General features: G+C 37.0%; 1 protein-coding gene across 1 annotated transcript in view; it reads right to left on the minus strand.

The window, feature by feature from the left end:
• Positions 1–1,357: 1,357 nt before the first annotated feature.
• The window catches only part of COG3 (component of oligomeric golgi complex 3), a 66,467-nt gene continuing 45,871 nt past the window's right edge, over positions 1,358–21,953 (minus strand). Inside the window, exons 16-23 of the mRNA XM_037799993.1 lie at positions 21,142–21,231; positions 18,227–18,347; positions 15,641–15,729; positions 15,399–15,533; positions 9,654–9,729; positions 5,699–5,826; positions 4,859–4,957; positions 1,358–3,270 (exon numbers count right to left, since the gene is read on the minus strand). Coding sequence (XP_037655921.1) covers positions 3,241–3,270; positions 4,859–4,957; positions 5,699–5,826; positions 9,654–9,729; positions 15,399–15,533; positions 15,641–15,729; positions 18,227–18,347; positions 21,142–21,231 — 768 coding nt within the window. The 3' untranslated portion in view covers positions 1,358–3,240. The remainder of the gene's footprint in view (positions 3,271–4,858; positions 4,958–5,698; positions 5,827–9,653; positions 9,730–15,398; positions 15,534–15,640; positions 15,730–18,226; positions 18,348–21,141; positions 21,232–21,953) is intronic.

Raw genomic sequence — 21,953 nt, forward strand, 5'->3', positions numbered from 1 at the left:
CTATGTCATAAAAACAAGCAAACAGAACATACAAGAGGCCTGGTTAATTAACTAAAAGGGACGAAGAGAGACATGACAGTCAAGTGAAATGTGTGAACCTGGATCAATCAGTCGGGGAAACACAAACAAGGGCTGCTTATTAGATATTATTGAATTGTTTGTTTGATGATATTGGTGTTATGTAAGAGAAGGTTCTTATTCTTTGAAGACAGACACTGAAGTATTCAGAGGTAATCGGGTAAAATGTCACATCTACCACTCACTTTCTTTCAAAAAGTTCAATAGGAGTCTGTGTGCATGTGTGTGTATACATTAATAAAAACCCACTTGATTTCATTTAAAATGTCCACAAAGAGCCTAATTTTGTAAGACAAAATTATTTAGAATATATAAAGAAAAGAATCTGGAAGATACATGCCAAACATTTTACAGTGGTTACCTCTGATGGTTCATTTATGAAAGAATTCACACTTTATGTTAAAAGTTCAAACATCACAACTGTATAAAAGAGAACATATTTTTTTTATAATCAGAAAAAAAAAAGTTTAACAAAGCAAAAACACAAAACAAAACCTTTACTTTCAAAAGGGAAAAAAAGAATCATCATAGGACTATTTAAATGGCTGTTGGGGTACCATGTACTCAATTTGGTGTTTCCAGAGCCGCTTCCTCTTGAGAGGGTTGTGTATTGAATGAGGAGCAGAAGATAAACAAGCTGGGAAAGAAAAACCACCCAGGGAAAAAGGCTCCAGAAAGAAAGCAATGAAATTGCCGAGTTACCATTTGAGAAGAGAAAAGTTGGCAAGTAATGTTCTCTCATTAAGGATCCCAGGATTCCTTTAACAAATGGCCCCCTTTTAAAAGCTAAGACTGACTACTGTTTCCTACTCCTAAGTAATAACAAAGGAGAATTTAAAATATAAATTTGCTTTTATTGCTTTCAAAATAATGCTAAATTTCAATACTAGTATTTGCACTGGCAGTTTTGCAAACAAAGAAACTGTCTTTTAACTAATGAGCATTAAGATGCTTCAAATATATGTTTCAATAATTCTCTCGCCAAAAGAATCAGCACAAAGAACAAGTAAAACTAGGAAAATTTGAAGAAGATTGGTGGATTGTATCGATGTTGATATCCCGTTTGTGATATTATACCATCGTTTTGCAAAATGTTACCACTGGGGGAAAGTGGGTAAAGAGTACATGGGAGCTCTCTGTATTATTTCTTACAACTGCATGGGAATCTACAATTATCTCAGCAAAAATTTCAATTAAACAATTTAACCACCCACCCACCCCCCAAAAAAGAATCCATACACCCAACAGACATGTGAGAACAAACTAGGAAGCAAAAATCTTTATTTTTTAAAAAAATTCACATTTATTAAAAACAGCAATTTCTAGCCAAATAATATAAAGCATTTTAAATTAATTATTTGAAAGTATGTACACTTTTTGTGTAAGTAAACACTTGAAACTGTACAGATTTAAACAAATATTCATTTAGCAAACAGGTTGGCGCACTACCCCGACTCAGCACTTTGTAAGGTGTTTGAGTGTTTCAGAAATAAAAGATTCAGAACACAAGAACAAGTGCTGATAAGTATTTTTATCCTTAAGAACACACTCTGTTCTGTACATCAGATTAAATCAGTCACAGTACTGTACAATAATCATGCCCTCATTTCTTTGGAAAGGCTATTAAAAAATCAAATGTACATATGGTACACAAAACTGGATTATTTTACAATGTCATTAAACATGTATTTAAAATAGCAAGTGGAACTAAGTACAATCTAATTCATTCATTTCATTTCAAAGAATGAATAGGGACTCCTCTTTACCTTCTACATTTCCAGAATATGGAGTAATAAGCCCTATCAAGCAACATCCCTCACCAACTTAAACTGAATCAAGAAACACGTGACCTGTGAAAAATGACAGACACCGGGACACGCCCCCCGCCTACACACCGGGGAAGAGTCCATTTTAAGGGAATGAAAAGTGCCGCCACCATTACTCAACAAGGAGTTCCGGTGCCCGACTGCATCACAGGGTCTGCGGGCTACATTCCCGAGCCACCTCCAGACTAGTGTTTGAGTAATTCAAAATACTTTTGGACCAAAAGCTAGGCTACAGTCAGTATCCCAATGGATGCAAAACCAATCCAATCAGGAAACATGTATTTGTAGGACAATGCATAGATGTGCAAAACGTAGGTTATGATCCCTGACCCCATGTGGTAGGTTTTAAGGTGTAGGTATTCGATCTTGGTCATCTTTATAAAGATAAAGACATTAGTAAGACGTATTCTGCTGTCACAGGACCAGGATGGCAAATGCTGGAACACAGCACAGCCAGCTGAATACACGGACATGACAGAGATCACTTTTTAAAGAATTGCTACAAGGCAGTGGACCAAAGCTGGTAACCCTAATCTTCATTCGTGAGTCATGCTACTCATCAGGTTTCCTGCTCTCTTGTCTGTGGCAAGTTTAAGACACCTCACAGACACCAACTACTGTGCTGTGAATTGTCTCATTAAAGACACTGCCCATGTCTATAAGGAGGCGGCTGCAGATCTCTGGCTGTCCAAGGAGTGGCTTCTGGACCTTATTCAAGGTCCTTGCGAATTTACACTACCTCCACATCAAACACAGAGAAAAACAGCACTCTGAATTCCCAGGAAAGAAGAATGTGTTCTCAGAAGCATCCAAATCTACTCCAAACTAAACTTCAAAATGATAGGAGAAACATTAAATATAGTGTAGAATACATTTCTGAAAGTAAAAAAAATACAGTCACTGTGGAATGCTCAGTGATTAAAAGTGATGCAGTTTCACGCTTCAGCAAATCCTACTCTTAGAAGCTTTCTAACTAGCTGTATTTCTGGAGGGTTCTTCTTCGCATGACTCATTGTAACCTATTTTCATTGCACATCTTTTCCAAGAACCATTTTGCCGCATGCCCACCAGTTACCTCTTAAAAGCTTACATTTCTTGGGATCATTTAAAATGAGGCAGTTATCACTGCTCACAGATTAATCTTTGGCATTTTGATGTTTGTAAAAGAGAAACACCAATCTTCCAATCACTGCTTACACTTCAATCTGTAGTCAGCTCTGAGCAGCACAGGCTGGTGTAGTTCTCAGGGACATTACTACAAACGATTTGCAGGTGCAAAGCTTCCCCGGCACCCCCTGCAGGACACGCTATGTACGTGGACCGCCAACGGGGCTGGCTACTTAGAAACTGATAGTAGGAGGTTCACCTGAAAAGCACAGCATAAGATTATGTTAGTTCTGCTATGGAATACCATACTCAAGAAAAGTTGCTTAGAGCCTCAAACACAGAATGAGCATAAAAGTCTTAAGATTTCAAAGGGACCAGTAAACATGGCTTTAAGTATAAAGTAGACCCACCAATGCTGGTCTGCCTTGATTTGTTTATCTGCAAATAAACTTTTATGCATCAAAGAAATTTGTCACCAAAGTGAAACAGCAATCTACTCAATGGGAGAAAATATTCGGAAACCAAATATCCAATAAGGGTTTAATATCCAGAAAATATAAAGAAATCCTACAACTCAACAATAAAAAGACAAACAACTCAGTTGAAAAATGGGCAAAAGACATGAATAGACATTTTTCCAAAGAGGGAATACAAATATGGAAGACATTCCACATTCTGTGGAAGACAGTCTGGCAATTCTCAGGAAGCTAAGCTACCATATGATCCAGCAATTCTACTACTAGGTATATACTCAGAAGAAGTGAAAGCAGGGACTCAGACATTCGCACACCGATGTTCACAGCAGCCTTATTCACAATTACTAAAAGATGGAAGTGACCCAAGTGTCCATCAGTGAACGGATAAACAAAATGTTGTATATACATACAATGGAATATTACTCAGCTTTAAGAAGGAATGAAGTCCTGGTGTGTGTGACAACATGGAAGAATCTTGAGGACATTAGGTTGAGTGAAATAAACCAGACAAAAAAGGACAAATATTGTATGATCTGTTATGAACTAATTATAATAAGCAAACTCGAAGAGTTAGAATCTGGAATCCAGGTTACCAGGAGATACACTGGGGTTAGAGAATGGGGAGTTGATGCTGAACCTGTAAATTTTTATTAAGGTTGATGGTAAAGGTTTGGAAATGGATGGTGGTGACAGTAGCACGTTATTGTGAGTGTAATCAACAGCACTGAACTACAGAGGTATATGTTGTTAAAAGGGGAAACTTAAGGATGTATATATTACTAGAATAAAAATTAAAAGATAAAACATAGGACTGTACACAGTGAACCCTACTGTTGATGACGGACTACAGTTAATAGTACAAGTATAAGAATGTTCTTTCATGAATTGTAACAAATGTACAATACTAATGCAAGGGCAGTAAATGGGAAAAAATATACCTAATATAAATTATGGATGATAGATAATAGTATGATTTTAATAATCTTTCATCTATGATAACAAAGGTAACTACTGTTAAAAAAAGAAAGGACAATTACTTTTTAAAATGCTACCATCAATTATAACAAATGTTCCACACCAGGGTACACTGTTGGGGATGGTATGGTGTATGGGAATCCTGTATTTTATGTGTGATTGTTTTGTACACCCACAACTTCTATAATAAAAATAATAATAAAGAAACAATTAAAGATTCTAAAACAATCCCTAGAAAGTTAGAGAGAGCAATTCAAAGTTTAAATTCCTGCTAATCAGAATAATAACAATTTTTTAAAATTAAAAATAAAAACAATGTTACTCAAAAACTCTCTATTCAAGTAAAATAACCGAGGAGGAATACAATGTAACAAGGAGCTTCAGTCTATGGATTACCTGATCCATAGAAGGACAAGCTATGATCCGGACATCTTCAGGGCTGAACTCTTCCTTTAACAAAGCATGGAACTTCTGGAACACTTGTTGAATATTATTCTTAGAAAAAAGAGGAAATCATATTACGTGAGTCCCTGAACACATACGTAGTCATCGTAAACACTTAGGATGTTAAATCATAATGAAAATTTTCAAAACAAGTGGAAGAAATGTGTCTTTCAAAGACATCTAATTTGTATTCAGTATTTCACATGCTAGCACAACATAAGACATGACAGATAATACTTCCTGGAAAAACTAAATTCTGGAAAGCCCTATCCACCCCTCCACCCCACGCCCCATAAGAATAATAAGAGTTCTCAGCAGCAATTTCTTACAAGAAAGATAATAAAAGTCTCCAGACACATAAAATGTACTTTAAGATCAACCAAAGGCTTGGCTAAAGATGTGAGCTCAACACAGAACTGGAAGTTATAAGTCCTAACTTTGCTCAGACATTTAATTCCGTGGCAACCACTGCAAGCCATTTATTTCCAAGACTTGCAGTAGAATGGGACATAACTCCTGCTCTCCCAAGTGTCAACCACAAGCTGATTTTTTGTTGACTTTTTACTAATTTCTACTCTGGAAGATAACAAAATATAAAACTCAAAAAAAAAAAAGAGCACCAGACAGATGCCAACTTTGTAAACCTTTCAAGAGTCACAGTGATTATTCAGCAACTGCACAGGAACAGTATACCAACATTTTAAAATGTGTATAGCGAGAGGAAAACAGGAGACACAGCAAGATGTCCTGAAGAGAATGGCCAACATACAGATAAATGTGCATGATACTCACCCTAACAGGTTTAAACAAGATGAATTCAGTATCTTTATTGGATAGGTACAATGACATACTTCTCAATGTCAGAGGCAGATTTGTTTTTATTGTCTTATAGGCACCTGACACAAGGTCACTGACCTTTGCTGGAAAGAAATTAACCTTGTTAGTGTCACAAAGAAAGAGAACATTTCCATTTGAATTCAGAGGGGAGTAAGGAGAGAGGGAATCAGCAAAAGAAACACTATTCCCTCAAAGAGTTTCTTTCATTTTTCTTGCTTACTTGTATCATGAGCCCTATAAAAAGTAGTAAAGTGTGTATTATATACAAAATTCTAATCCTGAGGGCTAAGGTTGCCAAAGAACTCCCCCAGTACATTTCAGGACATTCATAGGGCTGTAATATGGTACTTTTGGGATCTGGAAATAGGAGATAAGGTTAAAAAAAAAAAAGGCATTCTCAGAAGGACATTCATAAGAATCGCTTCATAATGAATGAATCATTTGCAGAACTGACTCACACTGAGATGTTCTCTAACCATCTTGCTGAGATCACTCAGAAAATACCCATACATAGTTAAGGGGATCTAAATACCCATTCGTTACTTTCTCGTGCTGCATTATCAGAAAAAGGAGAGAATTACAGAAACTTGTCACTGAAATAACGATGTTACCCGGTGTAGTGTTTGAGGTGGTGACATGGGAAAGAAGAGTAGTAATCAGGAGGAAGAATTTAAAAGTGGGAATTTCCTAGAAAGTTACAAAGGAAGAGGCTGATTAACGAATTCAAAGATGCTCTACCTCACTCATAATTAAAGAAATGCAAATTAAAATGATGAGATATTTTCAGATCGGCAAAAATTACTAAGCTTAAGGATACTGACGTTTGGCAAGGGTATGGGGAACAGGCATCTCATCCCCTGCTGATGGGAAAACTACTTGGTTCCAGTGCTTTGGAGGGATATAAGGGTAACTAGCAAATTTTAAACACACACACTCTTTCAGTTAACATTTCCACTACTAGAAATTCACTCTATGCATTTACTCACAAAATACCCAGTTCAGTAGGTCTGAAGAGGGATTTTCATTAAAGCAGTGTCGGGAAAAACAAAAACTGAAAATAATTTAAATTTCCATTAGGAGGAAAAGCATTAAAGAAATGATACAGTGGCAAGATTCCCTGTACCTATTAAAAATAGAAGGAGTACAGCTAGATATGCTGATACAGAAAAGGCCCCGAGACACATAATAAGTGAAAAAAATCAAGGCGTATAGTACAGTCTCGCTTGTGTAACATTTTTTAAGTCCATATATACCAGTTCCAAACAATATTGGGAGAGAAACACTTAACAGAGGTTACCTTTGAGAGAAACATTTTGGAGGTAGAAAGTATAATCATTTTGTATTTTGTACTTTCCTACAATTCAAATTTTAGACCATGTAAAAATGTTTTTGTTTTTCCTTTAATTGAGGTAGGGCAGGGTAAGAAAGGGCCAACACCCTTGAGGAAAAATAAAAGAATCCAGGAGTTATTTTTGAAACAATCTAAAAATTGCTTATTTTTCATAAAATAGATGAAAGCACTTCCAGGACACTCAAATTGCACTCGGTTCTCTATTCATCACTAATCACTCTTCAGGAATCATTAAATCAGTTTTCAGACCTTTAGTAACTAGAAAGTCAGTCCTCTAGTTCCTAAAAAGGTATGTTCCCCAGAGTAAATTAACAAATCAGCATTCTAATTTATAATTCACTCTCCTGTGAGTTTGTTTATCATGGGATGATCCCAGAGAACCTGATCAATTCTGCATGAACTAATAAGGCGGGATTTCCAGGGCAGAGAGGCCCCAGATGGTCCCGAGATTAACCTAGAGGCTCCTACCCCAAGTGACCCATAAATCTCTCTTTGACACTCAGCGTGGGCTTCATGTATTACAGATCGAGAAACACCGACTCCTCCCCTCCATCGAGGCTAAGTGAGGCTAGGTGAACTGAACTATCACTGCTATACCCACCAAGGTCTCCTCACTTGGAAAGAAAGGAAACTGGCTAAATGACAAAACAGCACAGCCTGATTTCAACCTCCATCTCAAGTCCTTTGTTCAGTTCCTTTTTATCTTGTCCTGCTTCACTGATGACAATTCTAGTAATGCTTAAGAGTACAATACACCCATTACTGTGGATTCTCCTAGGACTCCACTGGAGAAAATGACAGCCCCTATTTGAGGGAAAGAGGATCCTTCCGAAAGGGAAAGAACAATATATTAATTATGCATCAAGCACCTGGCTTGACTGTACTATATATGCCTATGCCTGTTTGCTGATTTCTACCTATTTTAAGAAGATTTTTTTGCAGCCAGGAGTTTCATTTGCAGAAATGTTCAAAATAAAAATCAGCTCCTAATTCTAAATAAGCCCTACGAGTAAGTGAAACCTTGAGACAAAGCCTCCAATTAATCCAAAGATCATCAAAATTCCTTCAAGAACCATGCTGAGTTATGGCTGAAGGTTTGTTTATTGACTGTGCAGAGTCAGAATAGATGGTTAACATGAGGGTAAAATGTGCTTAGAATTTCCAGTATAGTCAGTCAAAGAACCTGGTTTCCTATCTTCTGACAAAATGGACTGCCACAAGTACATTCCTATTTCACTGCTTAAAATCCAACAGTGACCTCAGAGCATTCAACATCCCCATCACAGTAAACACAAGGCCTAGAGCATGTCACAAAACTTATTTGTAAAAAAAACAAATCAAAGCAAACCTGTACTGACATCATCAGAGTTCACAAGACAAATCTCTGAAACATAATCTTGTCTTCCTTTCAAAGGCAGTTAGGATCATTCTCTACATTTACAAATCTTCCTAAGAGCTGCACAGCTACTCTCTCAACTCATTAGTTCAACTTCAAATTAACCTGTAGCATTAACAATAACTGAAAATTTGTGAGTCTTAGAATGGCTTCAATACTTTTTCCCCAAAGAAAATGAATACCTGACAGGCATAATACCCTTTCAACAAGGACAATCAATGACAATAAAAATTGATTCCAGATTAGGGAGCCTGTGGACAGCCAATTTTGCATGGATGCTAAACCAGAATCAGTCTTTGGATCTTTCTCAATATGAGCAAAGGGCTGCCTTCAACCTCGACGCAGTTCACCAACAATTAAAACAGTGCTTCTTTCACCATTTTGCCCTTCTAGCTTCAAGGGATTCCTACTACAATATAGACCAGTGGATGGCAGAAACGCTAATCTAACAAAATGATTTATTTTGGTTTAATGGCAATTTATGCCACAAAATATACCAGAAATAACCCACAAAGTCAGCCATGATTTAAATGTCTATCATCTAATGGTAAAGACACACACACACACACAAATGTACATTTAGTAAAGAGTAAAACTGAGATAAAAATGTACATTTAGTAAAGAGTTAAGACTGGGAACATCTCAAGCATATCTGTCTCAACAGACAATGATGTCTGTCAATTCCCAAACAATACCTCAAGTTTTACAATTATTTTCATACACTCTAAAACATTAACAAACAAAGGAAGTAACCTGCATAAAACATGGAACAAGATAACGGCCCAACATTTCTTCAGATAATACTTGAGAACAGCAGCATTCTCTTGACAATTTCATCCTATCAAATACAATATTTTCATCAATGAAATTGGCTGTGCAGGAATCAGCGGATTCAAAGTGTTTCCATCTAAGGCACATTTTATTTTCAACTGGATAAATTGTTATTTATTCTTCCTTCCTTGGAATGCTTATTGAAATGCAAGTAGTGACAGCCAATTAAGACACGTCAGTCCCAAACTGAATAATTGAATCTTGCATTAATCCAGACTCTAATATCCCAGAGTGATTAGGAAACCAACTCTGAGCTTTCAGAGCAAGGACTATATAAATGCAAATTAACCAACATCTTAAGAAAGAAACACAAAATAGTAAAATCTGAGTACCTGGTTGTGCCCAAGGCTGCTGTGAGAGAGTATACTTGGGACCTCCCTGACTGGCCATTGTTTTTAATGCTGAAACCTGGTAGAGGAGACAAAAAGAAGAAAGTTTAATGACAAACTAAACAGGTACAGTTCTCAGAGAATAGACAACATCATTCAAACTCATTAAAACATAATGAAAATAAAATGTGTAAACCTAGGAAAAAACTGATTATCTTATCTCATAATCTTTTACAGCTAATAAAAAATTTTTTAAGTAAAATTTATTTTGTGATTTCTTGGAGTTTTGCAATGGCATATATATATATATTAGCACAGACTGCCTTATAGAAAACCTTATTAATATACTGAGGCATCCTGTCTTAAAACATTTCAGGGTAAGAAGATAAAATGCCCTAGAAAAACATCAACACAAAATGGGTCTCCCCTTATGTGGACTATTAATAGATATTAAATTATCGTATGCTATTAGAAAAATGTCACCCTAGCAGGACAAAATCTACTTTACATACCTAGAGGAACCTTTTCCTTATTGTATCATAGGCAGAGAGAATGTCATGAAAACAAACACTACTTTGGAATAACATCAAAAGGGACACTTGGCCGAGTTGGAGGCACGGGCCCACTCACGGCGCCCATCTCCTAATGTTCGGAACCATCCCACCTACTTGCTCATCTCTCATCGCGCTTCAGCATCGCTTTACAGAGAAGTGAATCCAACAAAACCTCATTTAGCTGCTGGGGCAACACTGTTCTTAAGGTAGAAAATTATGGTGGAAGTGGGGACAGAAATGGCAAAAAAACATTTCTTAACAGTGGATTTTTGAATGCCAAAGGTCCAGGCCATGACCTCAGGCTCACTGGAAAGTCTCATGTGAAAAACCTGAGCATCAATTCTTTCCATTTCTCATACAGAGGCCACACAAACATTTTAGACAGAGGATGAACACAGACTAGGCAGCATGTCAACTCAGATCTCTCCAGATCTCATCCTAGCCCCAATTCCACTCCTGGACAGCTCTGTATGAAATCACCCCTTTTCTCCTGTCACTCAAGTCCTCTCCATGTCTTTCTTTCTTATTGTGAGACTCGGCTTCCAAAAGGGAATTATACATATGATTCTAGATTAACTAGACAATGTAAAAAGAAAACCACTATCCATATATCAGTATATTTTATCCCAAATATCTCCCACTGCAAATATATAAATATACTAAAGCATATATATATTTACAAAAAATGGGAACATATTGTTCTGTAAATTTATTGCCCCACTTACTCTATATTGTGAACATTTTTCCATGTCCAGCAGTCATGTTTTGATAGTAATGACTATCTACTATTCCACTGATTGTCCAGAATTTAACCAATTTCACAATGGTAGATATTTAGGCTCAACCTACAATTTTTTTATATTAAAAACAAATACAAACTCACTTGTTGATTAGTGTTTACTAAAAGATCATTTATCACCATTTCATACCTCAAGGGGCATTTTCTTCAAAAGTTTTCCCCAATTAGCCCAATCTTTTTTTAAAACCCTACAGGATGAACACAAATCCATTCTCTCATAGCACATTCTGCAATTATTTGGATTATGTATATAAATATTTACATTGTTGTACATGTCTTAATGTTTACATATTTTTCTATCTTGATTTCCTATTAGGCTATATAACTCCTTAAGAGGAGAAATTGAATTCATAGGTCATATTCTATTACAAGCACTACATCAAGAGAAAATTTAAATGTATGGTGTTGCTGAGGAAATCAGTAACACTTCAGAGGGAATATTAAGAAGAAACTTGCAAATGAGCAAACTGCTTGGAAAAAAATGAATATGGCTAAATATAAGTCTCTGTTTTTAGCATAAACTGGGCTTACCGGGGAGAAACTTTTAGCTGAGCTATAAACCTGAAATTATACTTTCTTTAAAACGTCTTAATCCAGATTTTTTGCTAACACAAAATCTTCACCTCAAATTTGTCATGTTTCACAATAAAACACATTTCTGCAGCATCTCACAGTTACAAAGTGCACTGGCATTTGTGATCTTATTTTGGTCCTCCTAATAATCTTCAGGGAAGATGGAACCTTTTTCTTATTATATCAAAGGCAGAGAGAATGTCATGAAAACAAACACGACTTTGGAATAACATCAAAAGTTCTCCGAGTGAAGGCATGGGCCACTGTCGAGATTAGAGCACCGAGCCCTGGAGAAGCTCAGTGACTTGTCTATGATTTCAGTTAGGAGGTGGCAGAGTGGATCCAGGACCCAGCTTCCCTGTCTCTAACTTCTATGCTCTTTCTACTACATCTGCTATCTTTCCAAGACCTACTGAAAAGTCTGTTTCAAGAAATATTCAGTACAATGAAATTCCGGAACAATAAAAAAAAAGTGTTGACAATTTTGAAGTCTTGAGAGAACATAATCTGACCCACATGCTTTCAGATGAACTCCCAACCCCAACACAGAACAGTATTATATTCCTTTGGGCCATCCGAGCATGTACAGAAAAGTGGTTTTCCCAGGGGCAGGGAATGAGGCAACAGAGCAGCGGTCTTCCAGTACTAACTTTACTTTTCTTACAAAAGACCATTAATTATACAAAAAAAACAGGAAGGATGTTTATGACAGGCAGATTAGGGTGTTATAGAAATGTTTACCTCACCTCTTCTGGGTCAGTGTGCAAACCTTTAGTTTTTCAACCTGTGAAATCAAGTGACTTTACTTACTCCAGGAACTAGGGTTACAGTGAGAATTCATGAAAAGGGAGCTTCTCATCAAGGTGAGCCCCAGGAAAGAGCTAAAACAAAAAGGCCAATTTACAACAGTTGATGTAGGATGAGAATCACACCCAGGTCCTTATGATCATAAGCAAGTCTTCTGGAAATCTCCAAGTGATCTCTATGATGGGCAAAATGTTTTATTTTGCCAACCCATATACAAAAAAAATCAGTCCAAACTTAGAAACAAACTGAGGACATTTTGTTGATGAGTTTAAGTCCAAACAGTATATATTCAGACCTCCAAACATACATTCAAATGAAAGATGAAATGCTGTTTCTTTTCTGTAGCTATAGATGTGATTTTTCAATCATTTATAAAGGTATAAGCACTAGTTGCCTTATAAAATGACAACTACAATAAAAGAGGCACAAGAGTATGCATTTGCAGATAGTAATGCCGAGGTTTACCTTTAAAGAAAAACATTTTTAAGTTTTAAAACATTTTACTCTTTCCCTGTTCTTCAGAACACTAGTAATATTCAGCAGGTAAAAACTGAAAAATGTTTGGTCCATGAATTCTCAGAAACATTGTCTTAAATGAGCACATGTTTCTGTGTGAACTCTAGTCCTTACACTGCACGTGCATGTATAGTGTATTTTTTCTCTCTGACTCATTCTCTACACCAAAAGGGAAAGGACCTGAAAATGGAGTAAGATGACATAAAAGGGGCACTCAATGCTCTAAGCTCTAGTATCCATTAAGTATTTGGATTAGAAACTCAATGAGCAGCAGTGAGGGACCAGGTTTAAAAGAGGAAAAGGGAGGCAACTGCAATTATCTGAGCAACAGCATCACAAGAATGATCAGGGTGGGATGGGCCCGGCCTTACAGTGACGATTAGGGGCAGGCCCTTTCCCCTTGCCAACTCCACAGTGAAAAAAGGACCACGAACAGCTCTCTAAGGATCCCCACTGTAGCCACGTAGCATGGTCAGTGGAGAACCATTATGTTATTCAGACTTGGAATAAATATCTTCTACATGAGGCTTGTGCCAGTTTGGATGTGTATGTCCCCTCAAACACCATGTTCCTTGATGCACTCTTGTGGAGGCAGATGTATTAGTGTTGATTAGGCTGGAATCCTTTGATTGTTTCCATGGAGGTGTGACTCAATCAACTGTGGGCAAGACCTTTGATTGGATAATTTCCATGGAGGTGTTAACCCACCCATTCAGGGTGGGTCTTAATTGAATCACTGGAGTCCTATAAAAGTGTTCACAGACAGAAGGAGGTGCTGTAACCAAGAGAGACACTTTGGAGAATGCACAAGAGCTGAAAGAGGAGCTGGAACACAATCTGGGATCAGCAGACACCAGCCACGTGCCTTCCCAGCTAACAGAGGTTTTCCAGATGCCATTGGCCTTCCTTCGGTGAAGGTGTACTTGTGTTGATGCCATCATTCGGACATTTTCACAGCCTTCAGACTGTTACTTTGTGACCAAATAAACCCCCTTTATAAAAGTCAATCCACTTCTGGTATTTTGCAAAATGGCAGCATTAGCAAACCAGAACAAGTCTCTATTTCCTCAGTCCGCAGTCTTCCAAATTGCAGAGCTATACCAAATTTGCCAAACTTACCCTAAGGTCAACAAAGACAACTGGTTGAGAATTTTGTTTTCTTGATTTCTAGAAAAACCGTACAGAGACCCTTTAATGCTAGATTTCATGATAATCAGCTTGCTTCTTTCAGAAGATGCACTCTGCTGCTGTTATTGAAGAACAGCCATTTCTAATATTTCCTATTGTATCCAGTATCAATATATCCAGTCCTAACATGGAGGTGATCTCAAAAATACATACTACAATCTACATGCTAGTTTTCAAACAGGATAATTTCAATAAAAACTCTACCTTCTCTGTAAATTACAAAGATTCAATACTTGAACAACATTTTTAATCAAAACCCAGGAGGAAATAGTTCTACCACCCCTCCTTTAAATTTTGAACACACACATCCCAAATACTTGGTGAGCATTAAAAGACTGAAATCCACTATACAAGTGATGTCTGCCAATGATAAAAGAGTGGTTTGTCTATTTTTTAACAGTCCTATGTTTACTTTTTTTGGTATTTTTAATCATTTTAAAAACTAATATCTTTCGTCTTTCTCACATGCTTCAGGTATGTTAGTGTTGATGGGCCCAGCAACACACTGCCAACAATCTGTTTAGCCGTGCCCTGGTGGTGTATAGGTGTCTTAGCTCCCCAGTGAAGACCAGTTAAGTAAATTGAAGGGAAAAGGCTGCTATTATTTTTATTCTTTTTAAAATGAGGTCCTCTATCTAATACACATCTGTACAGACAGTAAGGGCTTAATAAACAGAATTTAATTTTAAGACATTTTAAACATCTTTATGATGCAAGAAAGTCCTTATTTAGGAAGTTTAAATTTAAAATTGATTAAGTTGAATCAGGAGTTTCAAATAGCTGTGATCTGATTTTCTCATGGCTAGCATTAGCCAGTTGATGGATTTTAGCTAGGAGATAGAGAGAGAGAGAGAGATTGCTATAAATCCATATATCTAGTGATTAACAATGTAATGGTACAAAATCTTCAATTCTATATTATCCATGCAAATGGAAGGGAGCATTAGCTTGTAAAACAAAAAGGACAGTAAATCACCCGTCTCCAGTCATAGGAACCCTGCTGGATAGGACTGTCACAGGCAGACAACCACAATGTGAGTAAACAGAGCACGGCTTACTATGGGGGGTCCACTACAACCAGCTTTGCCAAATGTGCACACTATCTTAAAATCTAAAACCTCTGCAAACCTATCTAAAAGGCCTCAAATCAAAAAGCTCTCACAACAGGAAACAAAAAGGTTTTGCCTGGACAGAATCATGAAGACTCAGGCTTACTATCTCCTCCTGACAGAGTCCTCAACAAGAGGGTAATTTTAAAAATCCAGGGAGGAATTCAAAATTACATTAACAAGCAGGCAGCAACATCTATACCTTTGTCAGGAACTCCTCCAGCTGCTCTCCAAACAGCTTGGTCTGCTGCTGGATAAACTGCTCACAGGCCGATTTCAGATGACGGTCTACATCTTTTTTAGAGTCAAGATAATGTTCTCTTATCTCAGGCGTGCCCTTAAAAAGAAGATGACAATTCCCTCCTGTTTTGGTGTGCCTAGAAATTATCAGACATAACAAATGTAGTCCACCCCCCACCACCAATGAAACAGACTCCTTCTCACCTCCAACAAGAACTCTATCAAGGCATTGTTGCTATTCAGCCTAAAAAACCTCGGAACAGTCATAGGGTTCAGGATTTTAAATGCAGCATCTGTGAAACAAAATCACTCATCCAGTCAACAGGTACTGTTTCCAAGGGAAAGCCTGGTTCCAGTGTCAGGGTGTAACAGACACTGGTTCTCTACCACCACAATACAAAAAGCAGTTTCATTTTCACCAACTCTCCTCCATAAAAGGATGAGGGTGAGATGAGCACCAATGATGGCTACAGTTCCCAAACATATTTACTTTTCTCGAAGACAGAATTGCAAAATGGCTCTTAATCTCAATTATTCACTTACAGAGAAAAGAAAAATGATAAATAGTCTTTCCTTTAAAATTATTAACACTTGAAATTTTTCACTGCTTTACTTTTAGGGTAAGAAAAAGATTTTCTTAAAAAAAAAAAAAAAAATCACATACTTACCCAGCTTCTTTGTTAAGATCCTGGCTGGTACAGAAATTTATTCATTTAAAGCAGAGTGAATAAACTACTGTGTCAGCAAGGAAGAATACACCATAAGGACATATTTAACCCTTAACCTCCAGACTAACTAGAATCTGTCCAAAGTACTGACTAAGGTCTCATCGATGTTCAAATGCAATAAGATATAACTGTTAGTCATGAGAGGTTAGAGGCTTAAAAGTAAAGAGAGCAAGTATTATAAAGTGAGAATAAGAAACAACCATTTCTTTGCTTTGCTTTGCAGCTGAAGAAAGTAAAGCTTGACATGGTTCTGATCCTGGTTTTGAAAGTACACACCACAAAAGTACCTAGTGCTTTGACCCTGGTCTTACTGAAAAAGAACCCCTCACTACCCGATTCAGTATTCCGGGTAAAGCTTTAGTAACAAACAAAGAAACCCTTTGTTTCTACTATCTTTTTTACAATATTTACAGCTGAAATATTCAGTCTGCAATAGATGGAACAAATAGCATATGCTTCGTAACATCTGAGGGAAAACATGCTTTAAAACAATTTTGCCAAAAGTTGAGGATATCTCATTTTCTCACACCTCAGTGGATCTTCACTAGAACCAAGCAGAAACAAATGATGAATCAGGAAAAAAATAAGGAAAGAATCAACCCATCTCTATCTAACCCATCACTTAAGTAAGGACAGGACTATAATCAGCCTGCTATACTTTAGGGTAAAAGAACTACTTCCACACCTCATACCAAAAGAAAAGAAGGAAATAAACTGGAACAGTCAGAAAACAGAAGTTTCTAATGAGAATAAGTCTTTTTGTTTTGTTTTGTTTTTTTAAATATACATATACTTTAAATTTTATATATGTACATATATATGCATGTATAAATATATATAATAGATTCATACATATATAAAGACTGGCATTTTAAAAAGAGTCGCAAAGTATATGAATAACGCACAGGCTTACTACTCAAATCCCAGCATTAGAGAACCAAAAGGTACCCTTTGTGGTAGAAAGGAGAGAGTACTAGGAAAAAGAGTAAACTTGTTTTAATATGACTCATCAGTGTACCACTTTGGCTCTCAGATGAGTTAAATCAAGTCCACTTACAGTATAAGCACAATAATTAGAGAACTAAAAACCTGCTTTCAATTCTCCCAATGTATGAGAAAAGTTAATTCATTACATAAATGGATAGCTTAAGACATAAGAGCTTTATTTTCTCTTGGAAATGATTAAGAAAAGATGAAGTTCAGATAAATTTGTAAGTAATTAAGAAAAAATGGGGAACATTTATGGTAAAGCCTTAATTGCTTAAGATCAACATCTTGGAAAATAACTCCTTTTGATCTTTTACAAATCATCTCCAGTCAGAGACAAAATGTCAGGATGGATGAATCATCTTTCCCAGGATGACTTAATGTCTACTACCAACTCAAACACCAAATCTACACAATTACTTAACAACCAGCTCTCTTAATAATACCACTTAGATTTATTTAAGCACCTTAGGCTTACAAAACACATTAACATACATTTTCATTCTTAATGATCTTGATAAACTGGTGAAGGTATTGGGATAAGTTGATTATGCTCACTTTACCTACCAGCGAGCTGGGTTAATAAAGCTAAAGGACCCATCCCACACCCCACAAGAGCCAGGAAATGATGGACCAGGAACAGAATCCAATTTCTTCAGACTCTTAGATAAGTACTCTTCCCATTTTACGCAGCTGGCTAATTGAATTTTCATGAACTGACAAACCTGTCACCTCAATGTCTGAAGTCATCTCAACTGGCTGACATTGTAAGTAGCTATTAAACTGACTTTTTCTTTTTTTTAACTTGTTCTGGTAATATGTAGACAGAATCTGAGAAGTAACAATATGTTATAAATAGAAATGTTCAGATAAAGTTTCCTTTGCAAAGAAAATACAGCAAGTTAGAAGCAATGAGGATGCTGACAGCTCAGCCTAGTATGAACAAGTAACATGATCAGCAAGCAAAGCATGCAAAATAAAATTGCAAATGAACATAAAATAAACCTATAACCTGTACTGACACATCTGGACAGGTCAAACACACCCAACTGTGCCAGCCAGGACAATGAAGTACCTCTAGTTTTCTTGAGGTCCAGGGAAATTTCCTTAATGGTGAATTCAGTGTGAAATGGAGCAATTTGTTCACGAAGAATCAAAAGGTGCTTAATTAAGAAAAGCTGTCCGTCAATCTGAGTCTAAATTTGTAAAACAGAAAAATAAAATGGATATTATCACAGATCAGATAAAAACATAAGCACACACAACACAACATCAATCATTAATCTACCTACGTTTACGGCCCTTAATCTAACTTTATGGTATCAACACTCCTCTGTTGCACAATAAACTCTCCCATACTACCCATTCGTTAGGCATTACCTGGAAAAATCATGTTTCAAATGCTTATTAACCCTTTCATCTGCTCTACTTAGTAAATCCAGGAAAGTAAGTCGGATAAAAGGCGGGAAAATGTCACATTTAGAAAAAGAAGTCAAATATATTGCAATTTGGTGCAGAAGTAGAAGAGGGGAGGCAGCTTAGCACCTACATGACACAGGAAGGAAAGCGCTGGAAGCACAGGGAGGACTCTGACCTCTCGCGGCTTCTGAGTTTCACTGCCAGCTTTCACTACTTGGCCTAAAGTGGTGTCAATATCCAGAACAGCAGAAATGCTCAAAGTTCCACAACAGCACAAAAGGGCCCCCCAAATGTAAAATGATGTGAGGTTCCCATTTTGAATTATCCTGCCACAAACAGAGTACCAACTACTTTACACCCCGACGGTCACTGTGTCTCTTTTTGCCCTGTCAGGACCTACCCAGTCTTGTGATTCAAGCTTAATTCTCAAAGCTCTGGCCCAATCCCTGATTAGTGAATAATCAAGCTCTCATTTCAGGATAACGGTCTGTATACTAACAAGAGTAACACTGTGTGTACAATTTCTTACTGTTATTCAAGACAGAATCTAATTTTGAAATACTTCTCATGAAATTATACTTATTGGGAAAAGAGTTACTGTCCTTCAGTAAGCAAAATAAACTTCAAAGGGATTACTAAACGATGTGACTTCCCGGTCTCTTTCTTTCTCCCTCTTATCAATATAAGTGTGAGTGATAGGATGGAAACTCAATTTGCAGTCTGGAACACAGAATATCAGATAATAGGAAATGCTACATACAGTAACGTAAATATGTGCTCTATTTTTAAAAGAACTAACCATTCTGATGGGGAAAAACTGTGTAATAGAGATTTCACTTGCTTTATTAAAGCAGTTTTAGTCTAGCAAATATTATCATGTTAATTTACTAAAATAGATTTTTGACAAATTAATAGTTAAATAGCACAATGCCTAGCACAGACTGAAACTCATTTGTTACGTATACTAGGACAATTTCTTGCCTTAAAAAACCAGAGAAGTCTCTAAGACAGGAAGTCATTTTCACTGGTCACTTTTAAAAAGCTGAAAGGCAACAGTACACAAACTGAGCCATGTAAATGAAAGCTAATGCTTACCAGTTTGAGTTGGGGGCTTCCTCATACATACTTAATTAAAATTAAAAGAGGATGGCCTATAAGTAAGGAGCACAAAAGACTGAATAATCTAAAGGCTCTTTGTGCCTCCCTTAAAAAAGAGAGGACAGTGGTACAACAGGACAGAATCACATGAAATATTTTTTTAGTCATTTTTCCCTTCCTGACCATTTAGGAAATACATGCTTATGGTAGAAAATCTGAGAAATAAAGTATAAGGAACGGGGGAAAACAATTCACAGTCACCTAAAAGTTTTTGCTGTTACATATTTTGTTCAGTGCATTTTTTCATTACATAAAATCATACCGTAGCCTCTGGATTTTTTGGTCTTAATATATTTAAGTTAAATTTTGATGGTTTCATTTTTAGAAACTTAATAGCAGTGTAAAAGCCCACTGTAGGGAATGTGTCATGATTACTTAACCTTTTCCCTAATATTAGATATGTTTCCTAGTTTCACCTATTATCTAAAAAAGTGAGAGCTGTTTTAAGGTTACTTAGCTCAGATTTGGAAGTACTTTTTAAAGACTTAAAACTGCCTGTCTGTAATTTAACTTTCTGTCTTCTTCTTGTTCCCATATCAAAATTTCATTCCAACTCTTCAGTCCATGAACTGGAGGTTGCAGCAATCATAAATAAAAGCAGAGCTTCTCTAGCAAATCTTTTTGTGGGGAGATTTTTTGTTGTTTTTTTTTAATCTAAAGCCTTGAGGTTAGAAATTAAGTTTGCAAATCCAGAAAGAGTCACGAAGTCTGAACACTCCAAACAGCAATGAAATTTTGGCTGGAAATAGCCCCCACAGCTCCTTCCCTACAGGCAACAGGTTTAAAAAAAAAACAAAAAAACAGGTATTTTAAGTAGTGAGTTAAGCAAAGTAACACTTTCAACAATGTTTCTTGGGGAAAAAAAAATCTCAGAGGCCATGTCAGAAGAACATGCCAGAAGATTTCAGCCCCAAATCCCTTCTTGATTAAAAACCGAAAGCCACAAAGGAGGAGTCATGACAACTACTTCACTAAACCAAAAGACCACACCTGCCATGCCTCAAAATTGACTGCTATTTCCTCTAAGTGAGGCCATCTATACTAGGTACAACGTCTTCATATGGATAATTACAAATTGCCACTTTCCTTTAAAAACACTTTTGGTATTTCAGGGAAACAACAGCCCACCACTTCTGCAGTTGCCAAGACTACAAAAAGAGGCCTTTATCCTACAGAATTTATAACCTAAGTACCATTTCTGGCACTTTAGCATAATCTGCACTCTCTTATGCCATACAGTCTTTATTTAGCACTATAATAAAATACTAGCTTCTCTCAAAGGACCTCAAAATTAAATCATGTTAAACAAATTCTACTGCCAAAATGGCAGTCAGCTTCTGTGACTACAGATAAAGTGCTCTGTTATACATTATTATCATAGGTAATAAGATTTCCCCTAACGCTTCATCAAACCTTGTTTTTGCTGATGGACTCCGATGCTCCCAGTAATGACTGAATGCAGGCGGACAAGGCTTCCTGGGACAGTCCTTGGAACACTGCCCTCTGGTGGAGGAAAAGAGAAACATCAGCCTGAAGCACTTGATAAAACAAAGGAAAAAAGGCTGCAAACACAGGGAACAAAGAATGCTTGCTTGTCCCCCTCTGTTGGATTACTTTATTCCTGGACTTTTCTAATCGCATGTAACTTTTCTAGACCAGGATATATAGTTTTGAAATTTGCACTCATCTCTTGAGACAATCATGTGACTCTGCAACAACTATGCAAGAGCACCTAGCTCATGCCAGGCCTGGTGACAGACGCTGGGAGCAGGGCCGATGCAGTTCTGACCTCGTGAAGCCCTCACGCCAACCTGACCTCGTGGTATGGGACTGCTTTTTAAATCTCTACAACCAACTTCAAAACAATGCCTTGGTAAATTCACTTCTAAAACTTTATCCCAAGTAATTAATCAGGACAGTATTCCACGATTCATGCACATAGCTCTTCCTCACAGTATTATTTAAAACAGCAAAAATGGGAAGTAATTTAAATGCTCAGCAATGCGGAGCTGATCTCAACTCAGTTATGAACACTGTGCAGTTACTATGAGAAAAAATCAGGTTACGGAATGGTATGTGAAGTATGATTCTCAATTTAACTTCACCATTTCTCTATCTTCCCAGAAGGTGTGCCACGTCAGTCAGGGCCGGGTCTCCTAACAGACCCTGCAATCTCCTCGCCCTCCATTCCACCCAAGACAGAATTGCTATGGATGGGTCTGAGC

The sequence above is a fragment of the Choloepus didactylus genome, chromosome 12 (genome assembly GCF_015220235.1).
Source record: "Choloepus didactylus isolate mChoDid1 chromosome 12, mChoDid1.pri, whole genome shotgun sequence".
NCBI classification, from domain to species: domain Eukaryota; kingdom Metazoa; phylum Chordata; class Mammalia; order Pilosa; family Megalonychidae; genus Choloepus; species Choloepus didactylus.